This window comes from Euprymna scolopes, chromosome 4 (genome assembly GCF_053919585.1).
Source record: "Euprymna scolopes isolate OS-2025 chromosome 4, ASM5391958v1, whole genome shotgun sequence".
Classification (NCBI taxonomy): domain Eukaryota; kingdom Metazoa; phylum Mollusca; class Cephalopoda; order Sepiida; family Sepiolidae; genus Euprymna; species Euprymna scolopes.
In genome coordinates, this window is record NC_136485.1 from 179,332,163 (window position 1) to 179,356,963 (window position 24,801).

Genomic DNA, 24,801 nt, shown 5'->3' on the forward strand with positions numbered 1-24,801 from the left:
GCATTCAAGCAATCTCATTTTCGCTCCCCCCATAAACAGAGTTAGGATATCATATTTGTACTAATACAAGAAGAAATGACCAGTCAAGTTTAGAGAAATTACATCATTTCCAGTATAATGACTCGGCAGTTTTCAACTGATACTAAAATACATTGTTTTCTTAATAAAATATACCAACTCTTTTGTGTACTTCTTTTCGATACATATTTTCATTTGTAATTTTGTTTCTACCTTATTGATAGTCATGATTCTTGAATATTTTACTATTTGAGACACAACAATTATGTAGGAACCATTTTTTTGCATGAAAAGCAGGATTTAGTTTTGTAGTATAATAAAGAAATCGTTATCTTGTTGTTTGCGTCTTCATTGTATTTCCTTACTAATTATTGTTCAACCTTGCAACCACAACAAGTATAATAAAGAAACACTTCGAACCAGTTTTAGCAAGAAGTCAAAATTAACGCCATTATAGAGAGCGGACATCATTTCTAGCAACATGAGTCAACATTTTTCAAATCTACATGAATACATTGAATTTTTTTTTAATTATGTAAAAATAACATCGGATTTTGCGGAAAATATCTATCCCCCCTCCTAGCAAAAAACAGCTCAGTTCACCCAGATAGGATTAATCATTTCGACCAAGTTTTCAATTTTTTTTTTTTAGAGAGTTTGATCTTTATAACAATACCAATTTTATTATTGTTTGATGAGTCTGTCAAAAGTTTTTAGCAGACATACAAACAAACAAACACACAGATGACTTGCTTCATGAACTAATATCTTTCCTTTTTACAAGTAACAGGTAACATAAGAATTGAAGGGAAAAGTATTTATAAATGACATGTGCCATTCATATCAATTGAGGCCACGTGGGAATCAGAGTGCTTATGGTGAAAAGAAAAAAGGTTCTGGATGCGATAAAATGAACCAGAATTTGATTTAGAAGATCATTGATGAAGATAAAGAAGAGTTGAACCCAGAATGGATCCTTAAGGCATGCCAGCGTTTGAACTTCAAACTTCTGCCCATCAATGACTACTTATAAAAATCTCTCAAAGAGAAAAGATTTGATGCGTGAGAAGACATTTCCAAATATTCTGTAGCTCAAAATTTTGTGAAATGTATGCCAAACCATGTCAAATGCGTTTGACATTTCAAGAGTTATTGCTCTAAAGAGGAAACTCCTATCGATAGATTAACTAATCCTATGTGAAATTACAGTCAGTATATCAGCTGTAGATCTCATAGGATGAAACCGTATTGCTTGTCACTGTGTAGGTTGTTTTTTGCTGAGTAGGTTGACAATTTCTCTATTTAACATGGAAACTCACTCATGACACACAGAAGATTAATTGGTCCGTACTGAGATGCGGAAGACCGAACTCCACCATTTTTAAATACTGGGCAGACTAACAAGGTTTTCCAAAGTGTTGGGAAGCATTTCTCCTTTAGGCATAAATTGAACAGCTTTGCAAGAATTGCTGCTAGTTCTGGTTGCAGATTTGTGAGTACTATGACTGGAATATTGTTAGGATCAGTTGCTTTTCTGGCATCAAGGTTCTTGGTGAGTGTGGCAACATCATAGACAAATATGTGAATGTCGTTCAGATTATTTTTGGTTTTGGGAGGAAATTTAGAGGTAGGTGGCCCTGGTCGCATTAAGGCGAGTTTGATGTAAAGTTCTTAACAAAGAGTTTGGCTTTGTTAGATGCTGACAAAATCACTTTAGGCTCGTTAATGATGATCAGAATAGAGGATAATCATCTGTTCAGAACCTTGTTATTCAATATTGATACCGTTTGAATGTTTTTCTATCACACTGATGCTTGAAACACTAGTGTTTGTGGGTATAAAAGTAATTTTTTTTTTTTTTTATTAGAGGAGATCCTCATGCCATACCCTGTCAAAAGCCTTAGATATATCTAGAGCTATGAAAAATATTATAAGCCACTTTAAGAAATTAAAATTGAGCTCTCTTTAAGGAATTGAGTAAAAAGTGATCAATTTTGGCACAAGTGCAATAATCAGATTTCTTGTTATTGAATACTTTCTCTTATTGTGAATGCCTGCCGACATGTCATTTATAAATACTTTTCCCTTCAATTCTTATGTTACCTGTTACTTGTAAAAAGGAAAGATATTAGTTCATGAAGCAAGTCATCTGTGTGTTTGTTTGTTTGTATGTCTGCTAAAAACTTTTGACAGACTCATCAAACAATAATAAAATTGGTATTGTTATAAAGATCAAACTCTATAAAAAAAAATTTTTTGACAAGCTTCTTGTACTGACCTTCACTCTTGACCTGAAATGGAAAACTTACATCAAATCTGTTGCCAAGATTGCTGGAAAAATGGTTGCTTTATTCTAACGCAATTCTCTACCTGTATAAAAGCCAGATTAGTCTGAAGTATTGTGGCCACATCTTGGCAGGAGTTGCACAGAACATTCTATCCTACCTTGACAGAGTTCAAAACCGGCTTTGAAAACCTAGTAAGTGATGCCCTGTTTTTCTCTTTGCAACTTCTTTCCCATAGAAGAGGCATTGGAAGCCTGTCTCTGCTCTATCGTTATCTTCATGGTAGGTGCTTCTCTGGGCTTCAATTTACGGTTCCCCTGACAAACTTTCACAGAAAACACTTGCCTAGCTACAACCACTATCAAAATTTCCCGAGCAAAGCATCTCTCCTAAAAATATCCACTTGTGGAACTTTGTTCCACTGGCCTACTTTCCAGCTGACTACAATATGACCATTTTCAAGTTCAATGTAAACAAGTTTTTGTTGACCTGTCTCCTTAAATAATTAAATTCTTCCCAATTTCCACCACTAATGATCATTACGCTGTTGTCACCATGACCACCACATATTTATTAACACTTATCCTCAAGTGGCCTTTGGTTCTTGATAAGTGATGACTCCCTTGTAAAAAAAAACAATTTAGAACCTTTTTGAAACAATAATGTGCTTTTTTTTTTAAATAAATTACTTATTTTAAAGACTTCGGATCCTCAGATGTAAAAAAAAATAATTATCAAAAGATTATCATTTTTCCCTTCCCTTTTTATATAAATCATTTTTGTTTGAATTGTCCTTGTGAAGATTGGAGTTTGTTTTCATGGTTGAAGTTTGAATGTCGGTATGTGTCATGTGACAACGTATCATTAAATAACAAAAAACATGACACTTTGAAACATTTTCTTGTTTGATACAAAAATGAAATAAATAATTTATTTAAAAAATAAAATGCATTGTTTCTTTCAAAGAGTTTGCAGAGTTGTTATTCAATATCGAAATGTTTCAAAGTGCAAGTTTTTCATGCTTTCTTTGATTTGCTTTTCTTTTCAATAATAGACGCATATAATGATTAATTAGTGTTGGGATGATTAATCGAAATCGGAATTGGGAATCTCTTTTATTCGGGTGGTTGTATTTGCTTTTCTTTTCAATATATTTCGTTTCACTGAATAACGAGCTGTTTTCTTCCGGATCCTTATTAGTCAACAAAACTGGTGACGAGATTCTTAAGGAATTTGTAATGAACAAGGTGATATATAAAACCGACTTATTACCGTATATACACACGCGGATTACTACTATAAAGATGGCGTCTTTCACTGCATGTGTGGAAATACCCGGATGTTTTTGTTTTCCCACAGTTCAGGGGACATCACTCTATCCAAAGCATGTTTCACATACTTTACAGAATTCAAACTTAGGTCAGCCACAAACTAACAAAGGTATATGGTGACAATTAGTGTTGTGATCGTTAATTGGAATCAGAATTGGGAATCTGAAAAATATTCACTTTTAGAGGTATCAGAATCAGTATTGGAATCTGATGCCAAAAACGAGTTTTTAAAATTATTTCGTTTAAATATTAATTTACCATGACTTGTATTAATGATAAATGATAGACATTTATTAATTTTAAACCAGTTATACTAAAATCTATAATTTATTTTTACATTTGCAAAAATATATGCCTATAGTTTTTTATACTAATCCAAAAATTAAAACGTCTATAGTAAAAAATATTTAAAGATTTTAAAAGAATCAGAATTTGCAATTGTATCAAAATCAAAATTTTTATCAATAATAATAAAAATTTTGGAATCATTCAATCACTAATGATAATTAAAGATGGCGACCAGACATCGAATGGACTGAGAGACAACATAACATATTGACATTTGAATACCTCAAAAGTATAGGGTGTCCAAAAAGTAATTGAAGGGTTGAAAATCTTTGTCATTTTACTATTAATGATTATCTTTTTCTCTATTTAAGATATTTTACAGATAATATTTTGGAAATTAATTATGGATAAATATGACCATTGAACAATGTACGCAAGTTGTGAAATTGTTTTACCAAAGTCATGGGTCAATTGTTTTGACTCAAAGAGCTTATCGATGGCATTTTCATGTAAGAGCTCAAGTCACAACACAGTGTTAAGAAACCCCAAACCCTGTAAGAATTGAAGGAAAACATCAGGAATGAAATAAGGGAGTTAAATCACAATCTGTCATGAATAATGTTTTGGAAAGAGCACAAATATGCAAAGCTGAAAATGAGAAACATTTAAAAGACATTATTTTTCATAAAGATTGTTTAAATTTTGCATTTTTTTTCCCCGATCTCTTAGCTAGATTGTGTTAAAATTACAGAAAGATATCATCAAAAATAAAGAATCTATTAAAGTTCAAAACCCTTCAGTGACTTTTTGGACACCCTGTATGTGAGTTACAAAGTCTTTTTTGAAATTGTCAAACTCATTTTTTGTGAACTTCTGTTGATAATAAAATGCTCTTTCTTATAATAGTAATCACTTTACACAGTTCTATACGGCCTTATTTAATTGCTTTTCTATGAGTTAGGCAGAGTTAGGCATAAGATCATTTCTATGGATCACTCCATAAGTAAAAATATGTATTTCATCACAACTTACCGCAATTGCATGATTTAAGAAAACACTGTGCATGGCTTCTCGGACAATATTGTTACCACGAAAAGCAAATGACAGATTTGATACACCACCACTAATCCGTACTCCAGGGAGGGAAGACTAGAAAAAATACAAAGCACAAAAAAAATAAAAATCGATAAAAAATTTTCAAGAAATAAAACTTGTGAATTCAAAAAAAAAGGATTATAAGTTTTAATGAACCAAAATTATTCAAAAGTAATTTTGAGATGAGGATTGATTATTTGGATTTCAAGAAATAAAACTTGTGAATTCAAAAAAACAGGATTATAAGTTTTAATGAAACAAAATTATTTAAAAGTAATTTTGAGATGAGGATTGATTATTTGGATTTCAAGAAATAAAACTTGTGAATTCAAAAAAAAAGGATTATAAGTTTTAATGAAAGAAAATTATTTAAAAGTAATTTTGAGATGAGGATTGATTATTTGGATTCTTCAAACTACTTTTTTCATCTTGAGTTTCAGTTGATGTAATCTCTGATCTTTTTCAGGAATCCACATGAGTAGCATGCTCTCATTCTGTCATGAATGGGTAGAAGTTCTAAGTAATTTGCAATTGTATTTTGTTAAAAATCAAAAGACTATAATTGCTACACTCTTTCTTTCTCTGCTCTATTGGAATTCGCTTTCCTCCTCAAAGCAAGTAACTTTTCACAGGAAAATGTTAACTTAAAATATTTTCAACCAATTAAAATCATTTCAAATCCCAAAAAGTAACACTTATATGTGAAAATAATAAGCCAGTGCCAACCTAGAAAAATTCAGTAAGACCTGGTTACAAAATCAGTTTTCTACAGACTTCACTAGCCAGCCATGCATGGAAGAACCTAAGAATGTCTGCTACACCCCCTAATCTTTGAATTCAATGACTCACATACAAGCCTTCTCCATCTTGTGCACACATTTCTACACACTAGCAAGATAAAAAAGGTGAACAGAAAAGAATTACTACTCACTTACATATACACATACACAGTACCAAATACTCACATACATAAATTACTTACATACACATATTATTCACACTATGAACATTTTGACTTTTGATTATTCACACAACTTTTTTTTTACCCAATGATGTGTTTGAACTATGAACATTTACTAACTGGAAAATAACTTTTATATTCTTATCTCTTGCATAAAAATGTTTTGTTTAAAATTTGTTTTTCTAAAATTTCTATTTACAAAATTCTGTTCATGTTTTTGTTAGTACTTGCTAACTGGTGACCCTTCTATATTCACTCGATATTTCATTTATTTCCATTTTTATGTGCATATATGTCTGTAACATAGCTACTAGTGCTTGTAGCAGCAGCAGGCACATGACACATATGAAAATGAATGAGGAAGAGAAGGGAAAGAAAAAAGAGAGAGAAAAAAATGCACCATGTGGCAAGGATCAAAAAGATGTGTGCCAGCGGAAGATGAGCGTGTGGACCACGGCAGCAAGAGACTTTTAAAGCAATACGTTATTTTGAAAAAAAAAACATGAATAAATGCATTTCATTTCAACTGAAAAAGCGGAGTTGAATTTCTTTCCTTTTGTGCTCCTTTGCAACTGTCTCAGTTAAAACGTGTGTACGTGTGAACATGTAATGACAACGTTGCACATCTGTATATCTGTTACGAGAAAAGAGCTGTTTTGTTGTAAGAAAAACATTAGATAAGTAAAAATGAGATTCGAACTTTGTAAGCAAGCTCCAGAAATTGATTCAGAAAGGAATCTGGCATTTTTCAGTTTCACATAAAATAGTTTAGAGATGTTGTTGTAAAAGAAATTTTAATTGTTCAATTCTTTTTATGAAAACTGAATTAAAATAAGGTCAGAGAAAATAAAGAACAATGCAATTTAAATATGTTGAAAAATAGGTTAGGTCGAAAAATAGATTAGTGAGAATTCTTTGTCTGCAGAAATGGTTTGGAAACATGTACAAACCACGTATGTTTAGGCCACATGACTTTCCACGTGAGTGGGTCATGTTGAGGGCCATACATGACGTCATGGCAGAAATTAATTCTCAATATAGGGGCTAGAGTCGAAGATGAGTTAGACAGAGAGAGATAGAGTCCAGAGTTGAGTCCGGATCGAATCAGAGGAGGGTTCCCCTTTAGAAGCGAAGGGTTAGAACATTAAACATGTAGAAACAACTTTGAATTCCTGGATGTGATCATCATTTTGACCGGTCAAATAGAATAAAAGAACCTCTCATATTTTTGTAACTGCCGTCTTTGTGTCGTCTTTCTACCAAATTGAAGGCAATGTGAAATCATTTATATGAACATTGTTTCGACTCATCTTTATAATGAACTTTGTGTATAATTCATCTAAGTAATGTGTCCCACTCTTCATCTAAGTAATGACTGTCCCCTCCAGTGTTAAAGAACTGATCAATCTCTCTCCACTCTAATATATGTTAAAAGAAAGAACATCCACAGAACTGTAAAAGGTATAAATGTCTTCTCTCTTCTATCCCCCTCTGTAATATCTGTATAAATGTATCTTCCACTCATCAATATGAATGTCATCATCCGCCTCTCTCTCTAATATTGTCTCCTATGCAACATAACTTTCATTTTCATCTTTTGTAATAACACAACTTTTTAAAAAAAATTTTTAAATTACATTTTCACCCCAAACAAGCCACATTGACACTTTGTTGTAGGGGGCTACTATCAGGGACATAAGCATTAGGGGTACTGTGTAGGGAGTTGGGCAGCAAGATGTCGGTACACATTGCACTTGAACTTCTGCATGTCAGTACATGTGGGGAAGTAGAGACCCGGAAGGGAATTCCAAAGTCGAGCTGTTCTGGGGAAGAAATTACTGGAGTAGAAGGCTCTCTTGCATCTAGGGATCTCTACTGTGAAGGGGTGGGATTTAGCGGCTTGTCGGGTTTGTCGGGAGTATTTACGTTGAGGGGGCACAAGTGCTTGCAATTCATCAGAGCATTCACCATTAAAGTACTTGTAGAACAGGCAGAGGGATGCAACATTTCGTCGATGTGACAGAGGCTGAAGTTTAGCTGACAGTTCAGGACCTATCGGATTGGCGACTCTCTTTTGAACCTTGTCTAGGAGCGAGAGACTAGTGGTAGATGCACCAGCCCAAATGTGACAACAATACTCCATACATGGGCGAATGGTGGCCTTATAGAGGTACAAGATACTTTCTGGTGTTAATAGCTTTCTAGCACGGTAGAGAGAACCCACCTTCTTCGCAGCGGTCCTGGCAATGTTCTCAACATAATTGTTCCAACTTTTATACAGAACTTATATTAAATGTTAATGTGGTTCTTGGCAATAATCAAAGACGCTATTGTCGTTCAAAATGGCGTCTACCAAAGCGAGGGATAACGCCACAAACTTATGTTGTGCAACAAACTGATGATCATTGCTTTGTTGAACAGAAGTTTTACTATTTCTGGTTGCTTTCTAATGAAGCACTTTATTTTAAATTGAAATCAACATGCAGTGAAGAATATAAACAACAGATAATATAATGTCATCATCTCCCTGCCATCGATATACAAACAACTGGAAACCACTTGTGAATTTGATATTTCAATGAAACTTCATTTGGAGAAAGCCAGTTCAACCTGCCTAGAGTGAGTGTTGCTTCAGTATGGTACATGGTATATTAACTTATCGTATCCTAATTATTAATAAAAATCATTTTTATTTTAGATTAACCCTTCTGATTTGACAACATGATTCACCTGCATCCAGCTATCGACTTCTTGTCTATTCACTTCAACAACCGATATCCTCATTCTAGACATTGGAATTCTAGTGTGGTTCTTGGTAGTACTATTGTCGTTCAAAATGGTCTATATGAAGGCTAGGGATGATGCCACACATCTTTCTCTCGAACTGTAAATTCAGTCAGTGTGTCGTAGATACACTAATGGTGATATGTGTAGCCATGGACATAGAGAAATATTCCCTCTCACCATGTTCTTCCTAACAGAACTTTCATGATCTCCCAAATCATAGTTTGAATTAAATGAATATCATTATATGAATCATATTTGGATTCTTCGAACTGCTGTTCTCATCTTGAGTGTTTTTTTTTTCTGTGGAATAGTAGATATAGTAGTTGGTAAAATTTAGTTGTAAATTATACTCTTCTGGAGGTTGGAGGTTCAATCCTCAGTGCAGGTGACAAAATACAATTGCAAATTACTTAGGACTTCTACCCAGTCATGGCTGCTGGTAAAAGAGCATGCGACCCCTGTGGAATAAATAAATGGTTCTATTCCAAATTTTCTGCAGTTTTTCGAGTTTGACAGAAAGATTCATGAGTTCAATAATGTTAAGAAGTGTGGTTATTACATCAGTTGAATAAATGTGAAAATAACACTCAAGATGAGAACAGTAGTCCAAAGAATCCAAAAAATATGAATAATTAATCCTATTCCCCAAAATTCAGAAACGTATTTATACATAATTGCATTCATTTTTTTTAACAATGTATCGCAGAAATTTAGCCGATTTCTGCTCTTTTATTTAGAATGTTTCTACATTTTGCAACCAAAAGTAAATTCTTTAATCAACCGCAAATCCATTTTGCCTCCATTTTCCAAGTTTTGAATAAATTTTATAAACATTAACTTACCTTGATAATTTTAAGTGAATCGATGTAATTTAATCCGTAAATGTTATGACTTTCAATTCCTGTTGCAATGGTTAAAATGTTTGGATCAAAAATGATCTCCTGTGGACGAAACTTGACTTTTTCAGTTAAAATCTTGCATGACCGTTGACAAATTTCTACTTTTCTCTTTACATCTGTCGCCTAAGAAGTAATGACAAAATGGGAATAAATTAGATAAAACAAATATTTTAATACAATAATCTCAAAAGTTAATTATGATTATAGTTTCTGATAGTTATCAGAAAAATTTTAAATAAATACACTATGAGTGTCACCTATATATTAAGTAGAGTTTGTGCTAAAAAGCTAAAAAAAAAAAAAAACTTAAGAAACCGATGAAGATATCTCTCTGATTCTTACCTGTCCAAATTCATCAAAGGCCATCACAATAACTGCCGCCCCATAATACTTAATTCGTTTAGCTTTCTCGATGAAGTCCTTTTCTCCTTCCTTCAAGCTGATGCTATTTACAATGCATTTACCTTGCGAACATTTGAGACCAGCCTCAACCACAGCAAAGTCGGAGGAGTCAATACACAAAGGAACCTAGGGAAACAAATCAATATATAATCATAAAATCAATCAATAGAAAAGGTAATTGCTTCGATCAGAAAATGATTGGGAGTTAAAATCAAATTGATGTTTGAATAACACACCTAAATTTTTCAACTGCATTATCAACAAATTTTTTGTTATCTATTTAATTTTAAATTATATAATTACTAATTTAATTAATTTTTAATTTTATCATTTTTAAGCAATTAATGGGAATTTGTAGGCATCGCAACATAAATCTAGTTATGTATGAATTGTTGAGTTATCTCCCTTGCTTGTTTGGCAAGCTTGAATTATTGTTGAGTTACCATTTCTGTTCTTTTTTAGATTGTTTTCAGTAATGCTTTGATTACTCATAAAATTTTCTTTTCTTTTTAACCCTTTATGACCTGGTTGAACTAATTCGTTCAATCATAAATAAATACAATGGCATAAAGTGTGAATTGATTCACACTTTATGCCTTGTACGTATTAGTTCAGTATCTGGTTAGATGCCAGATACCTCTAGATTGCAACTGTCCATTGCTTACATTCAGTATGCCGCCGTCTGTCTCAGAGAGTGGAGGATTTTATTTGTTGTCATAATCACACATTTTTATGGATAATCAAATCAAGTTTATGAAATGCAAAAATTCTCAGTGGTAGTTTAATTATTGAACTTCATAATTTTTCCCGTTTGAAGACAATTATAATATCATTACCCTTTATAGTGAAAAAGTTTTAAAATCATAGTATCATTACCCTTTAAACTAACTAAAATTAACAAATATTTTTTAATCATCTACATCATAATTCAGGTCATAAAGGGTTAAAAGTAAAACTACTTAATCAAATTACATGATTTTTGGACTATGATATTTCAGTTTTATTACGAGTATGTACGCTATACAAATTTTTCTTTATTTTTGTATCTAATATGAATGTAAATTCTGAACATGAACTGAAAAATCAGTTAGTGAAATTCCATTTGTGATTGATTCAAATAACTCACCTTTGAAATATCTGGCTCTGAAGCAATATAATTGACGAAGGTTGTCATGGCTTCAACACCATTCAGCATCCCATCATCCATGTTGATATCAAGAATTTGGGCCCCACTATTCACTTGGTCTTTTGCAACCGATAAAGCTTCCTTAAAAATAAAATAACAGGAATTTATTTTAGAACATTTTATATCTATTTTTGTCAGATATAATCAGCACCCGCCCCTTTATATTTTTTGAGATTTTTTTGATGAGAATTTGTGAGAGAATAGAAATTGTGAAATAATTTCTATAAACACTAATAGGCAAATGATCTTAATTGTTTACATTCTTTTCTTTTCCACTTTGGTGAAATTCTTTTGTTTCTCAGTCCTAAAGCTAATAACTTTTAACATGAATTTTATAAACGATGGAAATATGCCAAAATCCCCAAAAAGTAACACCTATACGCGAAAGTAATAAGCCAGTGTCAAATTAGAAACTCTTGTAGAACCCAGTTAAGAAAATCACAAAAAAGAACCTCAAGAACGCATTCTCTACAATCCATCCTGTGCTCTTCTTGGGCTGGGATTGCTGAAAGGGAATGGACTCCACAACTCACAGGTCAGCTCCATTCATATATGCATTACAAGAACAAAGTTAACGCACACACATACACAACACCACTCTTCCAAATACACAAATACTTACCTCTTCATACAATGAACATTTAACTTTTATTTCCTCAAGCTACATGTTGTTCTATGAACATTTTCATGGCTAAAACTTTTTTATTTTTTTACTTGTATAAAATGTTTGTTATCAGATTTTGTTTTTCTCAATTTCTTTCTACAAAATTTTGTTTATGTTTTAGGTAGCACGTGTTACCTGGTAACCATTCTATTATTTCAATGTTTTATTTTATTTCATTTTATTATGTATGCCTGTTTTTATATATGTGTGTGTGTAGACAGAGAGAGAGAGAGAGAGAGAGAGAGAGAGAGAGAGAGAGAGAGAGAGAGAGAGAGAGAGAGGGGAAGAAGAATACAAATTTAAGACTATAAATTATATTTTACATGAATTTATTGTTTGACACAAATAAGATGTATTGAAATTTTCTTAATTAACAGAGTGTCAATAAAATGTGTTTTTTTCGCCAGAGGAAAGATATTAGCAAATGAATATTATAACAATGAAGCTATGAATTTGTTTGTATTGGCATTAATTGAAACTGCATTATATGAATTTGTTTGTATTGGCATTAATTGAAACTGCATTATATGAATTTGTTTGTATTGGCATTAATTGAAACTGCATTATATGAATTTGTTTGTATTGGCATTAATTGAAACTGCATTATATGAATTTGTTTGTATTGGCATTAATTGAAACTGCATTATATGAATTTGTTTGTATTGGCATTAATTGAAACTGCATTATATGAATTTGTTTGTATTGGCATTAATTGAAACTGCATTATATGAATTTGTTTGTATTGGCATTAATTGAAACTGCATTATATGAATTTGTTTGTATTGGCATTAATTGAAACTGCATTATATGAATTTGTTTGTATTGGCATTGATTGAAACTGCATTATATGAATTTGTTTGTATTGGCATTAATTGAAACTGCATTATATGAATTTGTTTGTATTGGCATTAATTGAAACTGCATTATATGAATTTGTTTGTATTGGCATTAATTGAAACTGCATTATATGAATTTGTTTGTATTGGCATTAATTGAAACTGCATTATATGAAAGCTAGTCATAAATGCAAAAATATTTATTGTGAAGAGTTCATAAAATGGTGAAAAAATTTAATTTATCCTTTTATTTTTTAAAAGATAAAGGTTAAAACACCAAATGAAAAGATATGGAGAAGCTAAATATTATCAAGACAAAATGATGATAAGAGACAATGTTCCCATGAGAAGAATCCGGAATTATAGTGTTGACAAGTAGATTAAAATTAAAAATTAAAATCTAAAATGTGTGCAATAATCCAAAATATGTGTAATCCAGGTTTGCAGAAAAATCTGTTTGCAAGTAGTCGAGGAATAAAGATTATTTCAATTCATTAAAGTTTTTGTTTTTTACTTATGGACAATTTGGTCGGCAAAACAACTCCTATGGCCAGTAATTATATTGCCCAAATTTCATCTATATTTGATACACTGCAAGCCTTGACTTCCGGTTTTGAATTTTAAAACAGACAACTGGTGTTATTAAAAAACTGTTTGTCATTATATTTTATGTCACACTCTCTGAGCTACTTAGCGTTGCTAAGAACAAAAATGAAACAGTTCTACTAAAATTTCTCGGCCTCTCTATCTTTCTCTCTTTCCTCCATTTTTCTAAAACTGCTCTTTCACTTTTGCCCAGCCTATTCCTCTCTAGCTGGATACACAGATATACACACAGACATTTTATATATTAGATATTGTCGAATTATTACACATTTTATTTCCAAATTAGTACATAATAACACTGAAAAAATACTTCTTGACAAAGTCCAGACTTGTTGACCTCGAAGGAATGAATATTTGTTTCTAAATTTTAAATATTATTAATCCGGATCAATACTGATCAAAAATATGCCAACTTTGTGGTTCTTTGTTTTGTAGTTTTTTTTTACTTTTAGCTGGATATACAAGCACATACACAGAGACAACTGTCATTTATATAATTAATTTTTTTTTAATTATTAACACATAAGAAAATGTAACTGTTTTTAATTACATTTTTAAGTAAAAATAATAAAATAAAAATTTCTTATAATTGGAATGGTTTTTGCAACAAAGCTTTTTCTTATAACTGAAACTTTTATTGTTTTTTTAAGTGCAAATACTCAAATGAATTGGAAATTTAGTATTTTATTATAAATAACCACACCAAACTATTTTATAATTATATTGTTGTTTTTACAAATAATCCATATTTTTTTTGTTCGAAAACCTTTTTTGAAATAGTTTATACTGATAATACTTTTTAAATACTTTATTTTATTTTTTATATGGTCTAATGTTTATGAATAGAAACACAATTTAAATCATAGTAATAATGTATTCAATTATTCTCAAAAAATTGTTTTTAATCTGACGGTGCAAGATTAAAAATCTTGCCAAATTCTGAGCAAATGAAAATCATGAAGGACTGTTTTCTAATAAACATTGGTTATAAATTTCCGAATTCATAGCCAAAAATGTCATCAAAGTAGAGTATTTCTCTTTAACTTCTTGTGCTATACTAAACTGGACTTGACACATTATACTACACATTGATCTTTTATTGCAAAAGAAAAAAGTCGGGTTACCTCATAGCACTCTTTTTTAATTAAATTAGCAAATTTTCTGGAACCAGCCACATTACACCTTTCTCCAATGTTAACAAAGTTGGTATGAGGGCCAATATACATGGGTTCTAAACCTGTCAAAGAATTAAAATTAAAAAATAAGATTGGGAACATGATAATCTTTTTTTTGTAAATTCAAGTAGGTATATATATATATATATGTGTGTGTGTGTGTGTGTGTGTGTATATATATATTTCTTTTTGGCGTCGAGAGGTTCTAGGTCGCCTGATAAAGTCTCTTTGACTGAAACAGATGGCTATTTGTAGCGACCATATGTAACTGTTTACCCCAAATATAAAAAGATATAAATATATATATATATATATATATATATATATATATATAATACTAATAAGAGGATATATCTGGTGGGGGGGGGGTTAAGGACAGATTCAGAAACCATGTTGCATCTTTTAAAAGTGAACCTGAGAATGAACCAAATAGGGGTGTGGCTAATGTGTATATATAATATACATGGGTTCTAAACCTGTCAAAGAATTCAAATTAAAAAATAAGATTGGGAACATAATAATGTTTTTTTAAATTCAAGTATATATATCCTGGTCAAAATCATAAGACCACTTAAGAAAGTCCTGGTCAAAATCATAAGACCACTTAAGAAAGTAAGCGTTTACGCATATTATCAAATTTTTAATCAAACAAATGGTTGAAACCATTGCCAAAAGGGAAAATATGATGGAAAAAAAATGAAATCTACTTCATTCGAAACCTTAACCCTGATCTAATAATTATTTTTTAAAAAACAAACATTTTCACCTGGTCAAAATTGGATTATTTTGGACCATTTGGAATTTACTCATTGGATTGAAATTTTAAATTCGACCGTTTTGGATTTTACCATTTTTGGATTTTTACCCTTCACCGGACTATCCATTCATGTGAAATCTTTTTATCATTTTTCTTTTGCCTTTTGTTCCCCTTACCCCACCCTTTTTTTTTTTTTTTTTTAACCAAGTAAGATCTGTGACTTACTTGTAGTTTCATTAAATACTTTTATATGCAAAATCCGATCCTGCATTTTGCTAATTCCTGCCCTCTGATGAGAAGGAGAGTATTTCTTCGAAACTCCGCGGATTAAGGACTATCCACTTATCTTGTGTTTCCTTTTTAAAATTAAATATGTTTTTAACTTTTTTTCAAGATGTCTTTTAACATGTTTTATTAATCATTTGTTCATATTATAAGCTCTATTTCCTTTTCGGTTTTATTGAGCTTTTACATCTGGCTGAGTTTATTTTACTTGTAAATATTAACTCTAATATTTATAATATATTTTAAGTTTACCATTAAGTTTACCATTAAGTTTACCATTTTGATTACCTTGGTAAACTTATTGTAATTTTTATTATATATATATATATATATATATATATATATATACATACATAATAATAGCTAAATACAGACCAATCAACATAATGATTTAAAAAACAAAAATGAAAATAAAGGTTAGCTAACTAGGTTTCATTCCTTGCTCAACAGAGCTAAATCAAGGAAAATACAACTTTAAAAAAAAAAAAGCGAAAAATAAATGGGGTAAAAATTACATAGAGCCAGTTGTGTCTGGTGCCATATATTGAGAGCCAGTCAATGTGGTGGTCAGTTATAGAGAGCAATGTTATACACCTTCATCCATCACATACACAGCACACAAGGTTGATGCATTTCACCTGATGAGGATGACTGTAATGACCAAAAGCAGTGAGCAATCCATTTTGTGTATCAGGTCTGCGACATTAATCAAGAAAAAGAAATACCTGATATATATTTGCATAAAAGCAATTTTAACACAAGTTATTTTTTATTTAGCAGCTTCTGTGACATTTTCAATAAGAAAACAAAAGTCTTTATACATAGATGTGCCATATGTTTATATACTTCTGTTTTAGTTGTTTCTTTTTAGTGGTTGCTATTTAATAAGCTTCTTTTAAATGCTTACTGAAAATGAGTGACACAGGCAGACAGAAACTTGAGGTAACATTCGAATTAGACTATTTTTACATTATTGACAGTGACTTGTTTGCACAGCTTCCATTGAGAAACTGATTTGAAAACCTGTGTTCTTTGAAAACATGTCATTTGTCATAATTCGGTTTTGTTTTGTCTATCGATTGATCCGTAGCTATTACTTTGTCACCTATTTTTCATTAATTAGAAAACTAGCAGATTTTATTAAAGTGGTCTTATCATTTTGACCTGGTGAAAATGTTTGTTTTTTAAAAAATAATTATTAGATCAGGGTTAAGGTTTCAAATGAAGCAGATTTAATTTTTTACATCATATTTTCCCTTTTGGCAATGGTTTCAACCATTTGTTTGATTAAAAATTTGATAATATGCGTAAACGCTTACTTTCTTAAGTGGTCTTATGATTTTGACCAGGACTATATATATATATATATATATATATATATATATATATATATATATATATATATATATATATACATAATAATGGCTAAATAAATCAACATAATGATTTAAAAAAATAAAAAATGAAAATAAAGGTTAGCTAACCAGGTTTCATACCTCGCTCAACAGAGCTAAATCGAGGAAAATACAACTTAAAAAAAAGAAAAAGTGAAAAATAAACGGGGTAAAAATTACATAGAGCCAGTTGTGTCATTTGTCATAATTCGACTTTGTTTTGTCTATCGATTGATCCGTAACTATTACTTTGTCACCTATTTTCCATTAAATGCTTGCGAAAAATCTGTTTTAGATATCTTGATTATCATGCACTTACTGTGACTCTTGTCAAAATTCTAACTTAATCGCTACTGACATAAAGTACCTAATATGTGACAACTTATGATAGACATATCATTGAATGATATTTTATTGTAGTGAAAGCAACAGCTTTATTAAGTAAATATTGTTGCAGCAACTGTGACATTGCTCTACAAATATGTGCACATGACAGAAAGTATAATGAATACTAAATTCACTTTTTTACATATGTGCATGATCCCATATAGACTGTTCTCTGTATCGTTGCCTCATCTTGTGACTCTTGATCATCTGTTAACTTAGGCCACTTTCCTCTTGCCTCACTGATGCTCGATGCACTGGGTTTATTTTCATTTGCCGGCAGATTGTCCTCACATATACTTAATATAACTCTCACGAAATTCATACTAGTTAACATAATTTCTACTTACTGAGGTAGGGTACCAATATATAAGAGTATGATTCAATCAAACAGATGAAGTATTACTTACCTGACAATTGTAGAAATGAAGCATGCACATCACCAGCCAACGGACGAGGAGGGCAGCTAGCCATTGCTTCAGCAATTGCTCTGTCAAAAAAAAAAAAAGTCATATGTTAATACGAGCTCTGCAGACATTTCTTACCATATATCCTTCATTCAGTCATTAATCTGCAGAACATGGCAAGAGTAATAACACAGCTAGGTCTTAATGGCAGTTCCAACAAAGAAGATACAATACTTACGAGGTGCCTTCAATAAGTTTACCTATGGTCCAGATCTTTCTCCCTGTGACTTAAAAGAAAACCTTAGAGGTTGTCGTTATGAGACAATTGAGGAGATGAAAGAGGCTGTTACGAAGGTCATTGATATGCTCACACAAGTTGTTGGAATGGTAAAATAAATGCACTGCAGCCAGAAGAGATGACTTCAAAGAAAATTAGAGTTTCACGTATCAATAAAAGTGCCCATGTGAAAAATGTTTAGAAACTTATTTAAAACACCTCGTATGTTCTGAGAAGATTACGTTAACTGCTAAATGAAACTTCATGTATTTTTTTTTTTAATTTTTAAGGTGATGACTAAAAATGTGTGTTTCTTTGTTACTGAAAACAATGGCCAATAGTAATTTCAATGAAAAAAATGGTACTTGTGCAGTTTATAGATCATACTGAAATAATAGCCTTATTTAGAAAGCCATTCTTAAGATTAACTATTTTGCACTTTCACCTAACATAAAAAACAAAAAATAATGGTAAAAATTTAATTTAATGAACAAAAGATACCATTTGCCAATTGTTGATTGCCGCAATTTAATTGATTACGCATTCAGTCAATATTCTTCATCTATTTTTTTATCATGTATTCTTCATTCATTCAATAATCACCATAATTCTGCAGAACATGACAAGAGCAGCAACTATAGCACTGCAAATAGATCTTCATGGAATTCCAGTAAATAAAATATTGCATCAAACATCTTCAAAAAAGTACAGGACACTTTCATGACTTGGAGATTATGACCGTTCCTCGCATTTTCGGTGTGTGATGATAGAATCATAAATGGCTGAAATATTCTGAGGAATCAGCAGTATGCAGATCTGGACGAACTGCTTTGACTTGTGATGCAGTGAATTCACTTGGAGTTGGCTCAACACACCTCAAGTGAATACCTCATGTACAGGTTATACACTTTTATGTATGAGCTTAAATGTGAAAAAGTCAACTTAAAGAAAAGGATTCAAGATTGGATGAACCACTTCAAATACTTATTTATCATGTTTGGTTTTTATGGTACATCAACCCTTTTTAGGTTATTTAATGCCGAATCTGGTCATTTTGGTGAAATATTTTATGCTTCAAGTTTGTTAAATCCTCAAATGATTATTATTTACGGTATTTGGTTTGATTGTTTTCTTTTATAGTATATCAACCCTTTTCATTTTATTTAATGCTGAATCCAGTAATATTGGAAAAGGTTTTTATGCTTCAAGTTATTTATATCTTCAAATAATTATTCATGGTGTTTGGTTTGATTGTTTTGTAGAAAAGAATTGCTGTTTTTAGTTTTTGCAGAGTATGATTGGGTTTTGTAAAGAAAAGGAAAAAAAAACAATAACATCAATGTTTGGTGCATATTTTTGATCAAGAAGCCAGTATCTTTAGACAGCTCATTTCATAGCATCACATGTCCTAACAGGTATTACCACTCTGAGGCAAAGTAGATCTGGAAGCAATAGTAACTAAGAAGAATTTCCACATTCACCAGAACCACCTAATGGGGTCTTACCGCTTGATGTGTTTTAAAGTCATACCCAGGACTCACAAATCTTGTACTCATTGTTGACTGTAAACTTCTGGTTCTAACAAAATTGAACAAGCTCTTACGTGATTGGTTGAAATGTGGAGGTCATGTGATCAGTGTTAAGTCTGATTTTGAGTGGAGACATCACAGTCAATACTTTGACTTACTTGTATTTTTTTTTACATGTGTGTCACCACTTATCAAGATCCAAAGATTACTCAGGGATAAAATTAATGAATATCAGATGATCGGTGAGATAACACCATGATAATTGATAATTGGCTAGAATTTGATTATCTAAGAGGATGACTCAACAAGAACTTGTTTACATTGGACTTGAAAGTGACCATATTGTAGTTAGCTGAGAAGCAACCCACAGTATTTTGTTCAACAGGTGGGCAGTTCTAGGAAAGAAACTTTGTTCATGGAATTTTCATTTAGTTTCGGGTACAGATAGCAAATAGGGGAAATTGCTGACTGTGGTTGTAGCTAAATGAGTGCTGTTTGTGAATGTTTTACAGGAACATAAATTGAAGCTCAGTCGATCACCTGTCATGAAAATAACGACAGAGCAGAGATAAATTTGCAACGTCTCTTCTGTGAGAAAAAGGTAGTAAAGAGTGACTTCCGGGCCTTGATAAGTGGTGATCACTGTGTAAAAAAAAAAAAAAAAAAAAAGAGGAGAAAAGGGCATTGCCCACTAGATTTCAAAGCCAGTTATATACACTAGAGAGCAGAAAACATGTCCAAACAATGTCAATCTCTTTAATCGAATAATGTTTTTAATAGATTTGTTTATATTAAATCTCTTTCTAATATCTGCATATTTTAGTCTATCCGCCTGCCTCTTCCTTCCCTCTTTATTTTTCTCTTATCTATATATCTATAAAAGTGAGAATGTGTGTGTATGTGAGGACAATTCTCAACCTATATACTAATCAAATTTTTGATCTACAGACTTGAAATTTGGTATATAGGGTATTCAGACATGTGGAAACCTTTTCAATCGGTTTTCATTTGGAAAAAGGGCTGGTAAGGGGTAAAAATTGAAAAGTTGGCATGATGGGATCATCAGATTTTTATCTGTTTGTCAACTGTTTCATGAATGCATGAGCCTAAATCGTTCACACAAAAGGTTGCTTATGTTAACAATAAGTAGGTTTGGAAACACTTTTTAAAGATCTTGTCAAGCTGGCCTAATGGTTATCATACTTGACTCAATGTCTTTAGGTTTTGGTTTCTATCTCAGTTTGAGTATTTTTTTTTACTTACAAAAAATGAAATGTTTAAAAAAAACATAATACTCGTATGCACAAGTTTCAGCTCCTGTATGAAATAAAATATAATATTTATGCATATTTTATGATCAGGCAAAGTCGGGTGGCCTTCTAGTTTTATATAAATTTTGTTTTAGAATGATGATCATAAAAAAATTAGAATATATAAGTTTTGTTTTTCAATTTTAAAAGAAATAAACCATGCTTATTTTTTTACAAATCGAATGAGATAGTGACTTTTCTCCTGCCACTCTTCAATATGGCGTCTATTGGCTAAAAGTTCCAGATACAAAAATCTTCTCAGAGAGACATGGTGGGAGTAGTTTTGGTGTTGATCACTAGTTCTTCTAACTTTCTGTTTGTATCAGTTAAGCAATCTCAATAAGTTAATAATGAAATAATAATGAATTGCACACTGCTAAATTTGTATGTGTCTATAATAGATCTACAAATTTACAGTTCAGACACCATTACGTTAGCTTGGTGCTACCAGATCAGGCTGTCTGAAGATATTGGCTTCTTGAGATAAAATGCACCTAACATTGATGCTCTTTGTTTTCCGACTTCTTTTTACAAAACTTAATTATGTTCTGCAAAACTACAAACAAAAACAACAACCCACCTTTTCTTTCTTCCCATTCCCTCTTTCTCTTTCTATCTCCCCCACTTCTCCGACTGGTTTACTAATTTAAAATGTACAAAACATTAATATGGTAACTCTTTTCCGTCTTCCATTGCAAAACTCATTCATGTTCTGCAGGACAAGGAACAAAAACGATAAAATCCACTACAAAACAACCAAACCAAACACTACAAATTAGCAATTGAAGATACAAAAATCTTGAAGAATAAAAACCTTCTACAAAATAGCTGGATGCAACATGAATACTATTTCCAAAATAACTGGATTCGGCATTAAATAACGCGAAAAGGGTTGATACAAGGGGTGTGCAATAAGTAATGCCCCTGACCCAATTCCCATAGGAGTAGAGCAACAAAACTTGGCACAGTTATTAGTCTTTCTCTACATAGGAACCACCCAGAGTTATGTATTTCTCCCATAGTTTGAAGCAGCTCTGGAGACCGTTTTTGTAGAACACCCCAAGTTGGTCCTCCAACTACGACGTGACTTCAGAAATCAAGGCTGCGTCATCTGGGAAACGCTTTCCTTTAAAAAACAACTTCATGGCTGGGAAGAGGTGAAAGTCATAGGGTGCAAGGTCAGGAAGGTAGGGAAGATGGGGGAAGGATTTCATAACCACACACTCGTGCTTCTGATCTGGCAACATGTGAGTTGTGAACCGGAGCGTTGTCCTGCAGGAGGAGGGTACCTTTGCTGATCTTGCCCCGCCTCTTGATTTTGATAGCTACCTTTAATTTCCTCACAAGTGAAGCATAATAGGCTCCTGTAATTGTGGTACCCTTTGCCAGGAAATCTGTCATCACTATTCCGTCCTGGTCCCAGAAGACTGTGTGCATGACCTTGCCAGTGGAAGGCTGCACCCTTGCCTTTTTTGGAGGTGGTGAGTCCAAGTGCTTCCACTGCATTGACTGGGCTTTGGTCTCTGGATCATAGTGATGGACTCAGGTTTCGTCCTGTGTAATCAGTCTTTTGAAAATCTTTGACTCATTTTCTTGGCACATCTCCAAATTCATCCTCAAGCACTCGATGCGTTCTCGCTTCTGGAATGGTGTGAGCAACCTGGAAATCTATCTGGCAGACACCTTATGCATATGCAAATGGTCATGAATGATAGTTTTCAAAGACCCTGTACTAATCTTGACATCTTGGGCTATTTGGCGAATAGTAATGCGCCGATCTTCCAAAATGGCAGCCTCAACTTGACGGACAGATGCCTCATCAATGGCAGAAGGGGGTCGACCAGGTCTGGGAGCTGTTTCCACAGACTTCCGGCCATGTTTGAATTCACGATGCCAGCGTTTTACAAGGTCATATGATGGGCATTATCACCATAAGTTTCTTTCATTTCAGCAAAAGTCTCCTGTGGTGTGCGTCCTTTCAAAACAACCAACCAAACCATTTCATTAGAGATTAGATTTACATATTCAATAACAAAATAAGTGTCTTCATACATACGTGCGCAGTGTTTATACATGCTGATCTTTTACACACATTCCACTTCTCTTCATTATCACTATTTTGCCTAGCAGTTTTATGAAGAAAGAAGACAGAAGGAGACATTTGCTAAGAGTGTTTTTCAAGGTTCTATTTAGAGAGAACTGACTCAGAAAAGAGAGAGAGAGTCCTCTTCGCTAATTATTTTCTTCTTAACTTATTGAAATAAGTGACACACACTGAGACATCGAGGCAATATTCTGCTTCTACATTATTGTTAGTGTCTCATTTGCACAGCTTCCACAGAGAGACTGGTCTGAAAAACTTTTACTTCTTCCAACTTGAAAAAGTGATGTCATTCATTATATCTTCATATTTCTGTTTTGTCTACCATTTGACCTGCTTCAACTTCATGTCATTCATATCTGAAAACAATTTTGTTCTATAGATCTTAGTCATCATAATGCACTCAGTGTGATCCTTGTCAAAATTCATGTTAGCTGACTTAAACACTATTGATGTAATGTTTTTGATATGTAACACTAAATAATCATTTCAAAACCTTAATGAAACAACAAAACACATAAACAATTGTTTCTTACTTGATGTAACTTGGTGTTGTACCACAACAACCTCCAACGATGTTCAGCAAACCATCTTTAGCAATAGACTGAAAAATCAACAGCACATCAATCATTCTCATGATCAATTATACACCTCTCCCAAAATGTCACTCATTTAATCTATATGAATAAAACAGTAGATGTGTGTGTGTGTATATTTGTCTATGTGTAAATATCTAACTGATAAACGCTTAAACTACTGATCACATAACACTGAAATTAACAGGAAATAATAATCATATACCAAGAATGGTTTATAACAAGTAAAATCTTTGTTTGAATGGATGAATAATGCAGACATATATTGACAAGTTGAAATGCGGAATGTTCATTTCAACTTGTCAATATATGTCTGCATTATTCATCCATCCAAACAAAGATTTTACTTGTTATAAACCATACTTGTGTATGATTATTATTTTCTGTTAATGCAAAATTTCCTGCTGAAATGTAAAATGTTCATTATAACTTGCCGACATATCTATATTTCTTTCTGCGTAAACCCAAATTCAATTCATTCCTTCAAGTTGTTTAATATTAAATCTTTCTTATCTCTTGATATCTACGTTGGTAGGGACTCAAGGGTAGTAACTTAGGGCAATGGACAATAACTCTTAACTTTATTTAGAGTTATGTCCCCTTTTTATCGCTACAACAGAATGTTACCAAGTGATGATACACAAGAAGTGCAGTGGAATCATAATAAAGTTGAGAAATTATGACCAATTTATGTGTAAGAATAATGAGATTGGTGAAAACTCTTGATGGTGATACTATTGATGTAGTTGAGAAGTTTTATTACCTTGGTGATACCATTGGAGCACAGGGTGGAGCAGGCTCTAGTGTGATTGCAAGAATTGGGAGTTGATGGGACATTACCACTGTCGCTCAAGTGTATCAGGCATGTATATGCGGAGTGATGATGTATGGAAGTGAAACTTTGTCATTGAGGATTGAGGACATGCGTTGCATGAAGAGAAATGATATGAGAATGATATGATGGATGTGTAATGTAAATTTTAAAGACAGGCTTCATCGCAGTGCCTGGAGTTAATATTTCCATAAATTTATAGATGTTCATCGATTATAAAAGTTTTTTTTTGCATCAGCATTAATTTTAATTAATTAATCTTATTAAAAGTGTTAGGAGGTACGACCTTGTAAGCTTTGTATAGGAGCTTTTTATAAGCAGGGTAGTCAAATTTGTAGTAATTTTTTGTTTTGTCAGCTAGGACAGATATATGGGGTCTAGTTTTCACTTTTTGTG

General features: G+C 32.3%; 1 protein-coding gene across 1 annotated transcript in view; it reads right to left on the reverse strand.

Annotated features, from left to right (window-relative positions):
- LOC145270423 (methionine synthase-like) overlaps positions 1-24,801 on the reverse strand; it is a 164,358-nt gene that overhangs the window by 65,895 nt on the left and 73,662 nt on the right. Inside the window, exons 11-17 of the mRNA XM_080126066.1 lie at positions 23,514-23,581; positions 17,764-17,843; positions 14,483-14,595; positions 11,193-11,333; positions 10,007-10,192; positions 9,608-9,787; positions 4,955-5,071 (exon numbers count right to left, since the gene is read on the reverse strand). Of these exons, the coding sequence (XP_079982192.1) occupies positions 4,955-5,071; positions 9,608-9,787; positions 10,007-10,192; positions 11,193-11,333; positions 14,483-14,595; positions 17,764-17,843; positions 23,514-23,581 (885 nt within the window). The remainder of the gene's footprint in view (positions 1-4,954; positions 5,072-9,607; positions 9,788-10,006; positions 10,193-11,192; positions 11,334-14,482; positions 14,596-17,763; positions 17,844-23,513; positions 23,582-24,801) is intronic.